Here is a 15147-nt window from a genome sequence, read left to right on the forward strand (position 1 = left end):
ATCTATCTCAATTTATATCAAATCCCACATTGATATTTTTTTTAAATCTTACAGGCTACGTTTTGTTTTGATTCGAGGAAATGCGAACCGACATTGTTGACAGAAAGTCAAAGTTACGATTTGCTGCAATAGGATATTCATAAATGAGGATAATTTCAGTACAAGTGACCAATTCTTTTCAATTTTATACTTACATTGTGTATATGAGGTCTATAGTATTCAATTCTCGGATTTATCACGTCTTGCTGTAAATGTATCTGATTCTGTGGAAAACCGTGAATAAAGGGAGGAAAATAAACATCTCCTACATTTTCAGAGTTGTTCCTCTTTGATCAGTAAGGGTCTGAGAACGACATCGATTTTACATTGTAAAAAGTTTTTTGTTTATAATATTTATTGTTGTTTTATTTAATCAAAGAAGAAAAACAATATTTATATCGTGTATGCACAAATTGTAATGAAGACCATTAATCGGAATGTTATATAGCCAGTTGTACATAATGAGAATTTCGGCAATGTAAAATAAAATTTTCAGAATAAAAAAAATGCTGCGCTTTGATCAAAAATACAATTTATTGTATATGAAATGAAATGAAATTAACATTAAGGGGTGGTATTTTATGTCTTCATTTTTACGGAGTTTAATCGGGTTAATTAAAAAAATACTTATTGATTGAGTATGGTACGCACAATCACAGCCAAGCCCCATATCTCAATTTTCTTTCATAATTAATATACATCGGGATCGTTTCACTCGTCGTTTTGACGCTTTATTTTTGACGTTAAATTTGACGTCATGTCAAATGTTTAATTGAGATCGCAAGAGTTATCTCCCCCAGTGTGTTGTACGTCTTTAATGAATTTGAGAAAAAGCAACTTCAATCTAATTTGATATTGTATAATAAACTAATTTGAAATTGTATGAAAAAAATTAATTTATATTGTTTAATATGATTAAAACTAATTAATATATTGTGTGTGTATGTGGGGGTGGGGTGGGGGGGGGGGATTGGAATCAGCATGCTCATTCTCCACATTAATTTCAGATTGAAACTTTTAGTATGATATAAAATCCAAATAAATCAAGTATTTAAAAAAAAAAATTTTGGTAGACAGTCCCTACAAATCTTAAGAATCATGCAGGAACCTTATTCAAAATGATGCATCATGATTACACAATTTTTTTCAGTATAAATCTTTGTAACAAATTTATACAAAATCTTTGTTTTCAGATTTAATTTCAGAATGACACATGCAATAATGCATTTTGCAATAATGCATTTTGTTTGCACTACAAAGGAGAAGGTTAAGATCCATTCATCCCTTGATAGCAATTAGTGGGCATGCATCCAGTCAAAGATTAATTAATGAGTTCTATGTAGGGAAGCTTAAGCTGTCCCAATCATTTCTGTTAGAGCATATCTCTGTTAAAGGAGCTTTTATCTGTGTCCTTTGGGAATTAGACAGAAGAATTGCTGGTCAGTTTAAATAGCATTTGTCATTTGATGGCCAGTCTCCTATTTCTAAAATCAATTTGGTATAGATCAAGTTTTTAAGACATATTAGTTAAATTGATATTTTTTTTTTTTTGAAAATATCAAGTGACCAATTTCATATCATTATGTCCCACATGAAAGGCATGCGTATATGTGTATGTTTGTGGAGGAGGGGCATTTGTCAAGCTTTAATGCAACCAGTTGATGATTATTTGTTATAATTGAAGCTTGCACCACAGGAGATGTTTAAACAATTATTATAAGGAATGGCAAAATTATGCAAATCCCTTTAAAGGTTGACATGATTTTCTTGCACTTTAAACTGTTTATAATAATTGAATTAACAATATTTGATGGGAGTATCATGCTGAGGCTGACTGCACTTTATTATTTTTAAAATGAATATGATATAAATTTATATAGATTAATTTGATTCTGTATAATGTTTTTTCAACAATCAATTTGCAAATAGTTGCATTTTATTTTTTCAATGAAATAAAAAAAAAACTGTTAAAATGTATTAGACTAAGTATTGATGTTTTATTTGGTTGTACCTCAGTTTCATTAATTAGAAAAAATATATAATGAGCACTCAAATTGTTTCTAAGAAAATAGTGAGCACCTCTTTTTAGATCCATAAATATTTGTGAATTTGCACCTACTCTGAAAAACCCAGCGGGGGTATTTGTCCCTATTGGACAGTTCTAGTTTCCAATAAATTTAATGCAATTACAGTATTTACAATCTACCTTCCAAAGATGAAAAAAAAAAGTTTGACATGCATTATCTCTAGCTCACATTTCTTTTGCAATGACATAACATTGATTTATTCTTACAGATACCTGAATGCTATCCAAACAACATGTCCACACATCCTTAGATATTTAACCACAGCAGTCATTACAAACAAAAGTAGACGAAGGACTGTCATGAAAGATTTAGTCAAGGTCATTCAACAGGTAATGATTTACATGTTTAAAATCAAACTTCTATCAAGAACTATCTAGATAAGATTGCAGAAACAAGGGAGGGAAAAAAACATTTTAAATGATTAACTTTGTAAAACTAGATGCTGTCAAGAGACAGTAATACCCGCACTAAGGTGTTTGCCTCTAAATGCACACTTCTTCATATTGGGCTTTGCCAGGGAAAAAGTCAATATTTAAACAATAAAAATCATTCCAGTAATAACAAACAAAGAAAGACATTTTATTGTTTATATTTATATCATTTTAAGTAGGATTAAAAATATTAATTATTGTGTTAATGATGCGAACGTCTTTGTACGTTTCATTGATGGAACGGCCACTGATCAAGAAATCTGTAGAGGTGATATGAGTAATGTAGTTCATGCAGTGATGAACGCAATGGGTTTTCTTAAGAAATAAAGAAGAAAATATTCAGTGGATGTAAATATAATAATTTACATAATACATGTATTCTTCAAATTGAGCATAATATGCTCAGGTGACCATGTAGCTGCAGATCTGCAGCGTTATGGTTTTATATATTTGTCTTTGACCATAACGCTACAGATCCCCATATGCTAAAAAGGTGCAATTTACGGCGCAATATTTTTTGCACACTTTTGGGCAGAATTTCTCCACTTTCTAGCATTAGTCAATCAACTACCTTTCACTCCCTAATTTTAGACACATTCTATAGTCAAAATGTATATTTTGTCCACCTCTCAGCCATTTATAGTCATCTCTACAGGCAATAAACTCGCTTGATGTGAATTTTCAGCAATCTAACAAATAATTTCAATCAAGCGAGTTTATCACGTGTAGAGACGACTATAAAAGGATTGGAGATGGATAAAATATACATATTAGTTAAATAATGTGCCTAGAATTAGGGAGTGAAAGGTAGTAAATTGACCGATGCTGGAAAGTGGAGAAATTCTCCCTAGAAGTGCGCAAAAAATATTGCACCGTAAATTGCACCTTTTTTGCATAACAGGATCTGTAGCTTTATGGTCAAAGACTAATATATGAAACCATAACGCTATACAGATCTGCAGCTAGTGACCATGTGACCCATGGGCCTCCATCTTATAGGTATTTCATATTCTAAATTCATTACCAGTCGGAAATTAAACAACGGAATTAAATTAATGATGTAAATTAGGTTTGATAAAGGGGGGGGGGGGGGTTTATAAATTTTTGGCACATGATTGGAACTTTTTAAATATATTTTCTCATATAGATTAACAACAAATAATATTATTCAAATTAGTGTAAAGCGTTTTTGATGAATTTTTCAAAATGTGCAAAGTTTATACTTGATTAGGCAGAAACTTCTTGAAAGCTACACAATCAATTTAGTCAACCCCCACCCCTCTCCCATCAACACACACACACACACACACACAAACACACCTTATTTGCCTGTTTTTGGAAATAGGCCTAGATGGCAAAGTTAAAATAAAACTTCTTTTGTAAATGATAATTTGTGATAATGATAATTTGTTCTTGCACAATACTGAACACCTGCATCACATTGGGCTTGCGTCACGTACCCAACTTAAGTACTAGTTTTACCATTGGCATTATCATTTTAGATTTCGCACGTGCAGTAGGCTACTTGTGTGCATCACTGCATATATGTCAGTAGGAATTATTTCATTTTGTGTTTTAACTGGATTATATTTCATGAAGATGACAGTGCCTAAATAATGATAATCGGTAAGTACAAGTTTTGGTATAGATTTGGGTAAAATAGTCTTGAAATGCAAACGGTTAGGTTCAGCATCGGATGACCTTTGATCCTAAACTTACAATAGACGAATTTAACATTCTGAAGAGTTATCCCCCGTTATCAACGTTACATTCAGTTACAAGATCCAGAATTTTTTCTGGGACGGAGGGGGGGGGGGGGGGGGGGGGGAGTCCAGACCAGAATTTCCTGGGGAGCAAAAAAAAAAAAAAAGAAGAAGAAGAAGTTAAGGTTGGGTTTGTTTCCTAGGGTGGAGGGACACTTAGGGCATCCAAAGTCATTTTAATTTCCTCCACTATATATTATAGTCCTGCAAATTCCGGGGGGGGGGGGGGGGGGAGTTGTTGAGGGGGCGATCTCCCAATCCACTTCCCTGTCCCTGTAATGACAAATGATCATGTGACTCCTAAATAGTAGGAAACTTTTTCCATTTCACTATATATAATTTTGTTTCTTGTGTTATTATGATATGTAAATTTAAAGGTTATGAACCACTAGAGGTCATCCCCACTCTCCTAATGAGCTGAAATGTTCACAATATGACTGCATTAAATTAAATAAAAGTGCATCGATGATAAGATTACTTGACATTTTATTCATGAATTTGTGTCAATCTATCTTCCTCAAGAATTAGGAATGAAACTCATTCATTCAGAGATGGACCACATTAAACTATTTGTACAAACATTTTTTTTTAATGTAAAAACAAGTTGTAGTTTGCATACATGAACAAACAGGGGTCTGGGAAGGGGTGAGGGGAAGGATCGAGTTAATATTTCTTTACGTCTTAATGGTTGAAAACTCCTAAAATGAATGTTGACCTCAAATCTAACTTGTCCTCATTATTTTTCAAGTGGTGGTGTCTCCATATGAGTGAAAAATCCCTGAGAGGGATGTTTAACAACAAACAAAATGACATAAAAACACAATATTGATCTGCGTTAAGAAATATGCAGGGGATTTTTTCCATCATAAATCTTCTCAAGAACAGCAAGGGCATTATTGTCCCCCATTTTGGGGAAAGGGAGGGGACAATCTCATTTGTCTGTCAGTCTGTCCAACTTATTTACAGCTAGTATGTGCATCTGTCACAATAAATTTAACCTTGGTCATAACTTTTGAATAATAAGAGATAGTGCTTTCATATTTCACATGTACATTACCACAAAACTTTCTAAATATGCTATGATTTTTTAACCGAAGTGAGACCTTGACCTTAAAGTTTTACCTACTTTCCAAAAAATAATATTTTAAATTGATCATTTTGAAAGAGAAAAGAAAGGGCATTCAAATTATACATGTTTATTACATGTGAAAAGACTTTTCTAAATATATCATGACTTTTGACTCTGACCTTGACCTAGAAGTTTAACTTACTTTTCAAAAATATTATATTGTATATAACTTTTGATTCAAAAGAGATAGGACTTTCATATTTGACATGTACATTACCTGCAACAAAATGTTTCAGAGCATGCTATGATTTTTCCCCTTTGACCCAATTTTCAAAAATTGATATATGATAGGGGTGCATATTTGACACACAATCTGCCATAAATTATGGCATCCCATTCACTAAAACACAGAAAGCAGAGGACCACAATTCTTTGAATTTGCTTGTATAATCTTGATAGATGGAAACATCCTCATATAATGTAGATTCAAGTTTTTTATGCCACACCATGAATAGGAATACATACATGTATAGTTTTTGTCATGTCTGTCCTCCACCCTTCTATCTGTCTTTCCATTGGGCTCAAAGAAACTTTCTAGATATTTTTATCAAAGTTCATATGTTGATGCATACTGATGTAAATATCCAACTGCAGCAATATTTTTTGACTTTGACTTTTCCTTTGACCTTCACTTAACTTTTCTTTAAATTAGTGTTTAGCTTTATTTTAAAGAAACCGTTCAAGTTGTGTAATGAAACTTCACATGATGATGCATACTGATGTAAGCTTTACAATGCTTCACTCTTTTTTACCTTGACCATTCCTGTGACCTTGACCTCACTTTTCTAAAATTAATGTCTAGATCAGTTTTGAATAAACAATTCAAGATATATTTATCAACTTCATATGCTGATACATACTGCTGAGAGATATTAATACATCAACTCATTTTGACCTTGAATTTTCCTTTGACCTTGACCTCACTTTTTAAATAATGTGTTTATCTAAGTTTTAAATAAAACATTAATTATAGTTTTATCAAACTTCATATGCTAATAGTAAATTCATACTGATGTAAGCTTTTCAACTGCAACAACATTTTGGCCCCAACCTTTTCTTTGACCTCTCTTTTTTTTAGAAAAGGTGTTAAGCTCAGTTTCATTAAATCATTCAAGATATTTTTATCAAACATAATATGCTGATATGTATTAGTGAAGCTACTCAACTGCATCAAAAACTTCACCTTGCACATTCCTGTGACCTTGACCTCCATCCTTTTTAATTTGTATTTCGCTTAGTTTTAAAGAAATGATTTAAGACATTTCTAAAACATCATTTTTCGACCCCCATTAGTCCCGGCCCCCCGTGGCAAAATCAACATTCCGAAACCTTACTGCACATCTACATGACACTACCAACCATCTCCCAAAAGATGATTAGCCTGCTGTGTAAAATATAAGAGGAGTTCAGGGAAGACAGGGCTTTTTGCATAAAAAACGTCATTTTTCGACCCCCATTTGACCCCCTGGGGCAAAATCAAAATTCCGAAACCTTACTGCACATCTACATGACACCACCAACCATCTCCCAAAAGATGATTAGCCTACTGTGTAAAATGTAAGAGGAGTTCAGGGAAGACGGGGCTTTTTGCATAAAAAACGTCATTTTTCGACCCCCATTTGACCCCCCGAGACAAAATCAAAATTCTGAAACCTTACTGCACATCTACATGACACCACCAACCATCTCCCAAAAGATGATTAGCCTACTGTGTAAAATGTAAGAGGAGTTCAGGGAAGACCGGGCTTTTTGCATAAAAAACATTTTTCGACCCCCATTTGACCCCCTGGGGCAAAATCAAAATTCCGAAACCTTACTGCACATCTACATGACACTACCAACCATCTCCCAAAAGATGATTAGGCTACTGTGTAAAATGTAAGAGGAGTTCCGGGAAGACGGGGCTTTTTGCATAAAAAACGTCATTTTTCGACCCCCATTTGACCCCCTGGGGCAAAATCAAAATTCCGAAACCTTACTGCACATCTACATGACACCACCAACCATCTCCCAAAAGATGATTAGCCTACTGTGTAAAATATAAGAGGAGTTCAGGGAAGACAGGGCTTTTTGCATAAAAAACGTCATTTTTCGACCCCCATTTGACCCCCTGGGGCAAAATCAAAATTCCAAAACCTTACTGCACATCTACATGACACTACCAACCATCTCTCAAAAGATGATTAGGCTACTGTGTAAAATGTAAGAGGAGTTCAGGGAAGACGGGGCTTTTTGCATAAAAAACGTCATTTTTCGACCCCCATTTGACCCCCTGGGGCAAAATCAAAATTCCGAAACCTTACTGCACATCTACATGACACCACCAACCATCTCCCAAAAGATGATTAGGCTACTATGTAAAATGTAAGAGGAGTTCAGGGAAGACGGGGCTTTTTGCATAAAAAACGTCATTTTTCGACCCCCATTTGACCCCCCGGGGCAAAATCAAAATTCGAAACCTTACTGCACATCTACATGACACTACCAACCATCTCCCAAAAGATGATTAGGCTACTCTGTAAAATGTAAGAGGAGTTCAGGGAAGACGGGGCTTTTTGCATAAAAAACGTCATTTTTCGACCCCCATTTGACCCCCCAGGGCGAAATCAAAATTCCGAAACCTTACTGCACATCTACATGACACCACCAACCATCTCCCAAAAGATGATTAGCCTACTGTGTAAAATGTAAGAGGAGTTCAGGGAAGAAAAGTGTGACAGACGGACGGACGGACGGACGGACGGACATGAGTAACAACAATATACCCGAACTTTCTTTAGAAAGTGCGGGTATAATAAGAGGAAGAGTTACTTATCTTACTTTTTAAACCAAATTCTTTTTATTGATGCAGGAAAGCTACAAATACAAGGACCCCATCACAGAGTTTGTGGAATGTCTCTATGTCAACTTTGACTTTGATGGAGCTCAACAGAAACTTAGAGAATGTGAAGAGGTGAGATATATGTAGACATGTATCTCTTAGAACCTGAAAAGACAATCAACTTGAATTTTCTTGTTATTCGATGTCCTTTTCCCTGTGAACAGACATTTCTTTATGTACCTATAATTTTTAGCTCTACTGGTCAGAGACCAGAAGAGCTTATGCGATAGTAATGCGTCCGTCGTCCGTCCGTCTGTCTGTCTGTCCAGCTGTCTGTCTGTCCGTCTGTCTGTCTGTAAACAATTTTTCAAAATGTTACTCCTCCTACAGTTTTGGTCTGATTTCAATATAACTTGGCACACAAGTAGACTACACTAAGATACATAATTCTGTTTTTTGATTTCGATGAACGGTGTTGCCGTGGTTACTAAAAATAGAAATTTCTGTGAAATTCTTTCAAAATGCTACTCCTCCTACAGTTTTGGTCTGATTTCAATATAACTTGGCACACAAGTAAACTACACTAAGATTCCTAATTCTGTGTATCGGTTTTTGATTTCGATGAACGGTGTTGCCGTGGTTACTAAAAATAGAAATTTCTGTGAAATTCTTTCAAAATGCTACTCCTTCTACAGTTTTAGTCTGATTTCAATATAACTTGGCACACAAGTAGACTACAATAAGATACATAATTCTGTGTATCAGTTTTTGATTTGGATGAACGGTGTTGCCGTGGTTACTAAAAATAGAAATTTCTGTGAAATTCTTTCAAAATGCTACTCCTCCTACAGTTTTAGTCTGATTTCAATATAACTTGGCACACAAGTAGACTACACTAAGATACATAATTCTTTGTATCAGTTTTTGATTTCGATGAACGGTGTTGCCGTGGTTACTAAAAATAGAAATTTCTGTGAAATTCTTTCAAAATGCTACTACTCCTACAGTTTTAGTCTGATTTCAATATAACTTAGCACACAAGTAGACTACACTAAGATACACAATTCTGTATACAGGTTTTTGATTTCCCTGAACGGTGTTGCCGTGGTTACTAAAAATAGAAATTTCTGTGAAATTCTTTCAAAATGCTACTCCTCCTACAGTTTTAGTCTGATTTCAATATAACTTGGCACACAAGTAGACTACAATAAGATACATAATTCTGTGTATCAGTTTTTGATTTGGATGAACGGTGTTGCCGTGGTTACTAAAAATAGAAATTTCTGTGAAATTCTTTCAAAATGCTACTCCTTCTACAGTTTTAGTCTGATTTCAATATAACTTGGCACACAAGTAGACTACAATAAGATACATAATTCTGTGTATCGGTTTTTGATTTGGATGAACGGTGTTGCCGTGGTTACTAAATATAGAAATTTCTGTGAAATTCTTTCAAAATGCTACTCCAAATACAATTTTAGTCTGATTATAATATAAATGTGGCATGCAAGTAGACTGCACTAAGAACATAAAGAGACTTAATCGAGGATCATTTTTCTATTTATTGCTGTTGAAAAGTTTCAATTTCCAACTGCTTTAGTACTTTTCTCTTCCTTTGCTATAAGTACAAACCAGTAGAGCTTCAGTCTTGACAGAGACTTCTGGTTGAATTCTTGACCTTGACACCCTGGAGTTTGATGTACATTTGGTATAAAAACTTTAACCTTGCCTATAACATTGGAATGGTTGGTGCACAGCTAGGGCTTTTACATATAAATATCAACTCTGTGACAAATTTTTCTTTGCTACCAATATGTACTAGTAATTCTGACCTTATGACCTTGGAAGTTTGAACTAGCAATATTTTCTGAATGGTTAGTGCTAGGGCTTTCTTATCTCACACTTTTAATACCTTGATACAAAATTTTTTGTTAATAGTAACCAACTTTTAACGTTGACATTGAGTTGGACCTTCATTTGTAAAAATAATAACCTTAGCCTTAAGCTGCCATAGCGGGGCTTAAGAGTTTCACAAACACCTCTAGTTAAATAAGAAGTAGTCTCCAATAAGATTATTCATTAAACTTTTACTTTGTCCATTATTAAAATAGAATTATTTGATTTACAGGTGCTGGTGAATGATTTCTTTTTGGTGGCATGTTTGGATGACTTCATTGAGAATGCTCGCCTGCTGATCTTCGAAACTTTCTGTAGAATACATGAATGTATTAGCATAAAGTAAGTTTGTTTACATAACAGTTACAGCTTAAAAAGCAGTGTGTTGATCTGACTGCTTCTTAGGAGGGGAATAGGGCTTAAATAAATGTTCATGTACTCTGTTTGCCCCTTCCAATTAGTGTACTATATCCCTCTACAGTAAAACTCAGTTATAACGAAGTCACTGAGACCTATGAAATTACTTTGCTATATCCGTAATTCGTTATATCCGTATAAGGATTCATTAAATTTATATAGTTGGGGATCCAAGATAACTTGGCTATATCCATAAATTTGCAATATCCATGTTTTTACTAAACAAGTTTTAATGTACAAAAAATATTTTTACAAATTATGGTCTGAAAGAAAATGTTAGATAATGCTATATCTCTGAAGCATTTATTTTAATCATTAAAAGTAAATTAACTTTAAGAATTATTAACTACTGTAATATGCCCTTTGTGCCTTCCAAATCTGAACTCGGTGGCTTTCAAGTTTATTGAGTTGCACAAGCTATAGTAAAAATTGGAAGCACCATTTAGAGACAACTGATTTGTAAATAGTTCTAATTTTTTGACCTTTTGTAATACAGCATGCTGGCAGAGAAGTTGAATATGACAGAGGAAGATGCTGAAAGATGGATTGTAAACCTCATAAGGAATGCTCGACTGGATGCTAAAATTGACTCAAAACTGGTTAGTTAAAAAGTTAATTTTAAGGTATAAAAAGATAATAGCTAATAGTTTAAAATGGTTTTGATCCTTAAACTTTATTAACTGAAAATTTCCAGTAAAAAAATATATTGTCCTTTATAAAAAAACAAATTTTTAGGATCAGCTCTTTTATAATATTTTACAATTAGAGAATGATTATTTGTCATCAACAGGGCCATGTTGTGATGGGAGCACAAGCTGTGTCCCCGTATCAACAAGTCATCGAGAAAACCAAAGGCTTGGCATTCAGATCACAGATGCTTGCCATGAATATTGAAAAGAAACTGGGAATCAAAACTGGAGATGTAAGTAGACAGTTCAAGGGAAATAACTCTTAATATTAGTTGAAATAAATCTTTTCATTGGCAAGATGTGATAGACTTTCTACTGACAAGAAAAGCACGCAGTTGTAAGTAATTTAATAGGAACTGGAAATTGCAACTAAATTAGAGGAAGCAAATTTACAAGTATTGCTTGGTCTTTATTTCAATATTCCTTTTATATTCAATGAGTTTCTCTTTTTTTAGCTACCACAGTGGGGACAGGAGTAATCACGTAGAAATTTCCATCTTTCCGCCATCGAGTCATGAAATACAACAAAAGTGCTGATTATCTGTGTGCTACCATGGATGCAACAGTGATATATTGGATTGAGTTCAATAGACTCTGGATTAATTTATTACAAAATATGACCTGGAAAATTAAACGGAAAATGAAGTAATAAATTATTAATATTTTTTTCTTTGTTGTGTTGTTATAATTTCTTGAAAATCAGAGTTGAATATTCATTTTATTCTTATTCATTTTATTCTTCTAAGAAATTTGATGTATCAGACAGATATGGGGTTACTCTAAAATGACCAGTTAAGGTCTATTGCAATGGGACATAAAAATTTGTTTAACCTTTTTATGTTCATGAATTTTAAAAACAAACTATTTTTAATAGTAGGTTTTTTTTTCAAGATAAATATCTAGTGTAGAAGTTAACATTTTAATAATTCTGCTTTAAAGTTTTTTTTCTTCATATTTTTAGCTCTACTGGTCAGAGACCAGAAGAGCTTATGCGATAGTAATGCGTCCTTCGTCCGTCCGTCTGTCTGTCTAGCTGTCTGTCCGTCCGTCTGTAAACAATTTTTCAAAATGCTACTCCTCGTACAGTTTTGGTCTGATTTCAATATAACTTGGCACACAAGTAGAGTACACTAAGATACATAATTCTGTGTATCGGTTTTTGATTTCGATGAACGGTGTTGCCATGGTTACTAAAAATAGAATTTTCTGTGAAATTCTTTCAAAATGCTACTCTTCCTACAGTTTTGGTCTGATTTCAATATAACTTGGCACACAAGTAGACTACACTAAGATACATCATTCTGTGTATCGGTTTTTGATTTCGATGAACGATGTTGCCGTGGTTACTAAAAATAGAAATTTCTGTGAAATTCTTTCAAAATGCTACTCCTCCTACAGTTTTGGTCTGATTTCAATATAACATGGCACACAAGTAGACTACACTAAGATACATAATTCTGTGTATTGGTTTTTTATTTCAATGAATGGTGTTGACGTGGTTACTAAAAATAGAAATTTCTGTGAAATTCTTTCAAAATGCTACTCCTCCTACAGTTTTGGTCTGATTTCAATATAACTTGGCACACAAGTAGACTACACTAAGATACATAATTCTATATATCGGTTTTAGATTTCGATGAACGGTGTTGAAGTGGTTACTAAAAATAGAAAATTCTGTGAAATTCTTTCAAAATGCTACTCCTCCTACAGTTTTGGTCTGATTTCAATATAACATGGCACACAAGTAGACTACACTAAGATACATAATTCTATGTATCAGTTTTTCACTTCAATGAACGGTGTTGCCGTGGTTACTAAAAATAGAAATTTCTGTTAAATACTCTCAAAATGCTACTCCAAATACAGTTTTAGTGTGATTATAATATAATGTGGCATGCAAGTAGACTACACTAAGAACATAGAGACTTAATCAAGGATCATTATTCTATTTATTGCTGTAGAAAAGTTTCAATTCCCAACTGCTTAAGTACTTTTCTCTTCCTTTGCTATAAGTACAAACCAGTAGAGCTTCAGTCTCGACAGAGGCTTCTGGTTTAGATTTTTATACAATGGGATATATAGCATTTTATAAGAAATCCATCTTAATACATGTTGACAATAATATGGTATATTTTTGGCAATATACAAGATTAGTAATACTCAAAACTGACAAAGGTACTCCATAGTTGAAAGTATGACAGTGAGTAAGAGAGAGATTGGGAATATTTTAGATTTATTGATTGGGTTTGAGGGAACAGTCAATGAATAGTTTGTTATACCTTTTATTTATGTTTTTACCTGCAAATATGTTTTGCTGGCTTCTGTTATGTAAATTTCATTTACCAGCACTGAGGTTAAACTCGAACAATTCCGTCATTGCCAAACACCAACGAATGCTTAAGAGATTTGGCTGATCCCGCCCAAGGTGTGACGTAAGCTGTCCAATATCGCATCTTTTTTAATGACCGTTCAATAAAACATGCAATCTAATTAAAATCAGACTTCTTAGATCCTCGCCGTATACACGCTGCGTAAGAAGATCTTACGCAGAGTATACGGCGCGGATCTAAGAAGTCTGATTTTAATTAGATTGATAAAACATGGGAATTGCAGGGGTTATTTTTCAAGAAAAGATTTATATAGGAACTAGTTTTTAAAGGTATAACAATATATCGTATTGTAATTATCAATAAAAATGTATTAAAAATTACATGTACTCAATATTAATGCGAAATTGGATAGTGAAACTATGACGCGAAAGTAATTTTACAATGATTTCCCTGAAATACACTGAGCGCACATCCAATGCCTTCTCCAAACTGAAATTAATGTTTGATGCCTTAACCACATAGTTCTGATGCTTACACAAACTCCAATTATTGTAGGTTCATTTCTTGGTTAATTGTAATCTGACACCACGTATGCCGTTCCCGATTCTTTGAAACCAAAATACAGTCAAGTTAACGCTAATTAAAATTTTTAATTATAGTTAAAAGACATCTGCTTATAACGATACTGATCTTTTACTTCCACTACAATATCAGAGTTTGATATCTAAATTTCATATTTCTTTCTTTAGAAAGTGCTACTCGTCCTTAAATATTGTGATAAATTCGGCTGTACACTGTCTCTTATTGTTACCACTCGTTATATGTCAATACTCGACGAATAATGCGAAGACCCGTTTTGTCATTTGAATAATGGTAACAAAATTAGCAATCGGACGTTTTCTTGCGGTAAACAGGGCCCCGTTATGTCAATTTCAGCGTAATTGTCAAAAATAGGACAACTGTGTAAAATGTATTTTGTACTAAAACCATTGAAAGTGTCCTAACTTTAAAATCTTCTGCCAGTAATTACTTGATTGAATTTAGGGAGATATGTTTTTAAATCTTTGTTGGGGACGTTTAAAAGCACCAGACTTGTAAAAATAGCTGAATAAACGCTTCACTCTCAAGTTTCATCCAAGTTGACCTTTTCCATTTTTCTCATGAAATTATACAGATTTTCATGTTATATTTTTTTTACCGGAATGCATTATTTTCCTTTGGGGGTGTGTCAATTTCTTCTCTTCGATGACCCTCAAATAGGATCGACCTCGTTTGGATTGAAAAGATTAAAAGACAGCTACTTTGGAGGGCATTTTTATTGATGCCTTCAATATTTAAAACGAGTCAGTTTGAGAAATCGGACGAAAATGGGAGAAGATTAAGTGCATTTTTGAGCAAAGAAGCTTTGGGGAAATTTTTTAAGATCCAGTAAATATTGTGTTCGTACATTGTTGATGCCCCACAGTTATTATCAAGAAAAGTCTTTATGAAAAGACAGTAAAGATAAACGTTTAAAAAATACATCTTTTAATATAAATTTTGCTA

The 15147-nt window shown here is 33.7% G+C and overlaps 1 protein-coding gene across 1 annotated transcript; it reads left to right on the forward strand.

Annotated features, from left to right (window-relative positions):
- The first annotated feature begins 2241 nt into the window (after positions 1–2241).
- Positions 2242–11939, forward strand: LOC134263873 (eukaryotic translation initiation factor 3 subunit E-like). Its single transcript, XM_062746235.1, has 6 exons — positions 2242–2455; positions 8301–8402; positions 10399–10508; positions 11080–11182; positions 11374–11505; positions 11728–11939. Exons 1-6 carry the CDS (start codon positions 2255–2257, stop codon positions 11749–11751), a joined length of 672 nt encoding a protein of 223 aa, XP_062602219.1. The 5' UTR covers positions 2242–2254; the 3' UTR covers positions 11752–11939.
- The last annotated feature ends 3208 nt before the right edge of the window (positions 11940–15147 follow it).

This window comes from Saccostrea cucullata, unplaced genomic scaffold, assembly GCF_032062105.1.
Source record: "Saccostrea cucullata isolate Sc308-1 unplaced genomic scaffold, CSIRO_AGI_Scuc_v1 ctg14805, whole genome shotgun sequence".
In the NCBI taxonomy this organism is placed as follows: domain Eukaryota; kingdom Metazoa; phylum Mollusca; class Bivalvia; order Ostreida; family Ostreidae; genus Saccostrea; species Saccostrea cuccullata.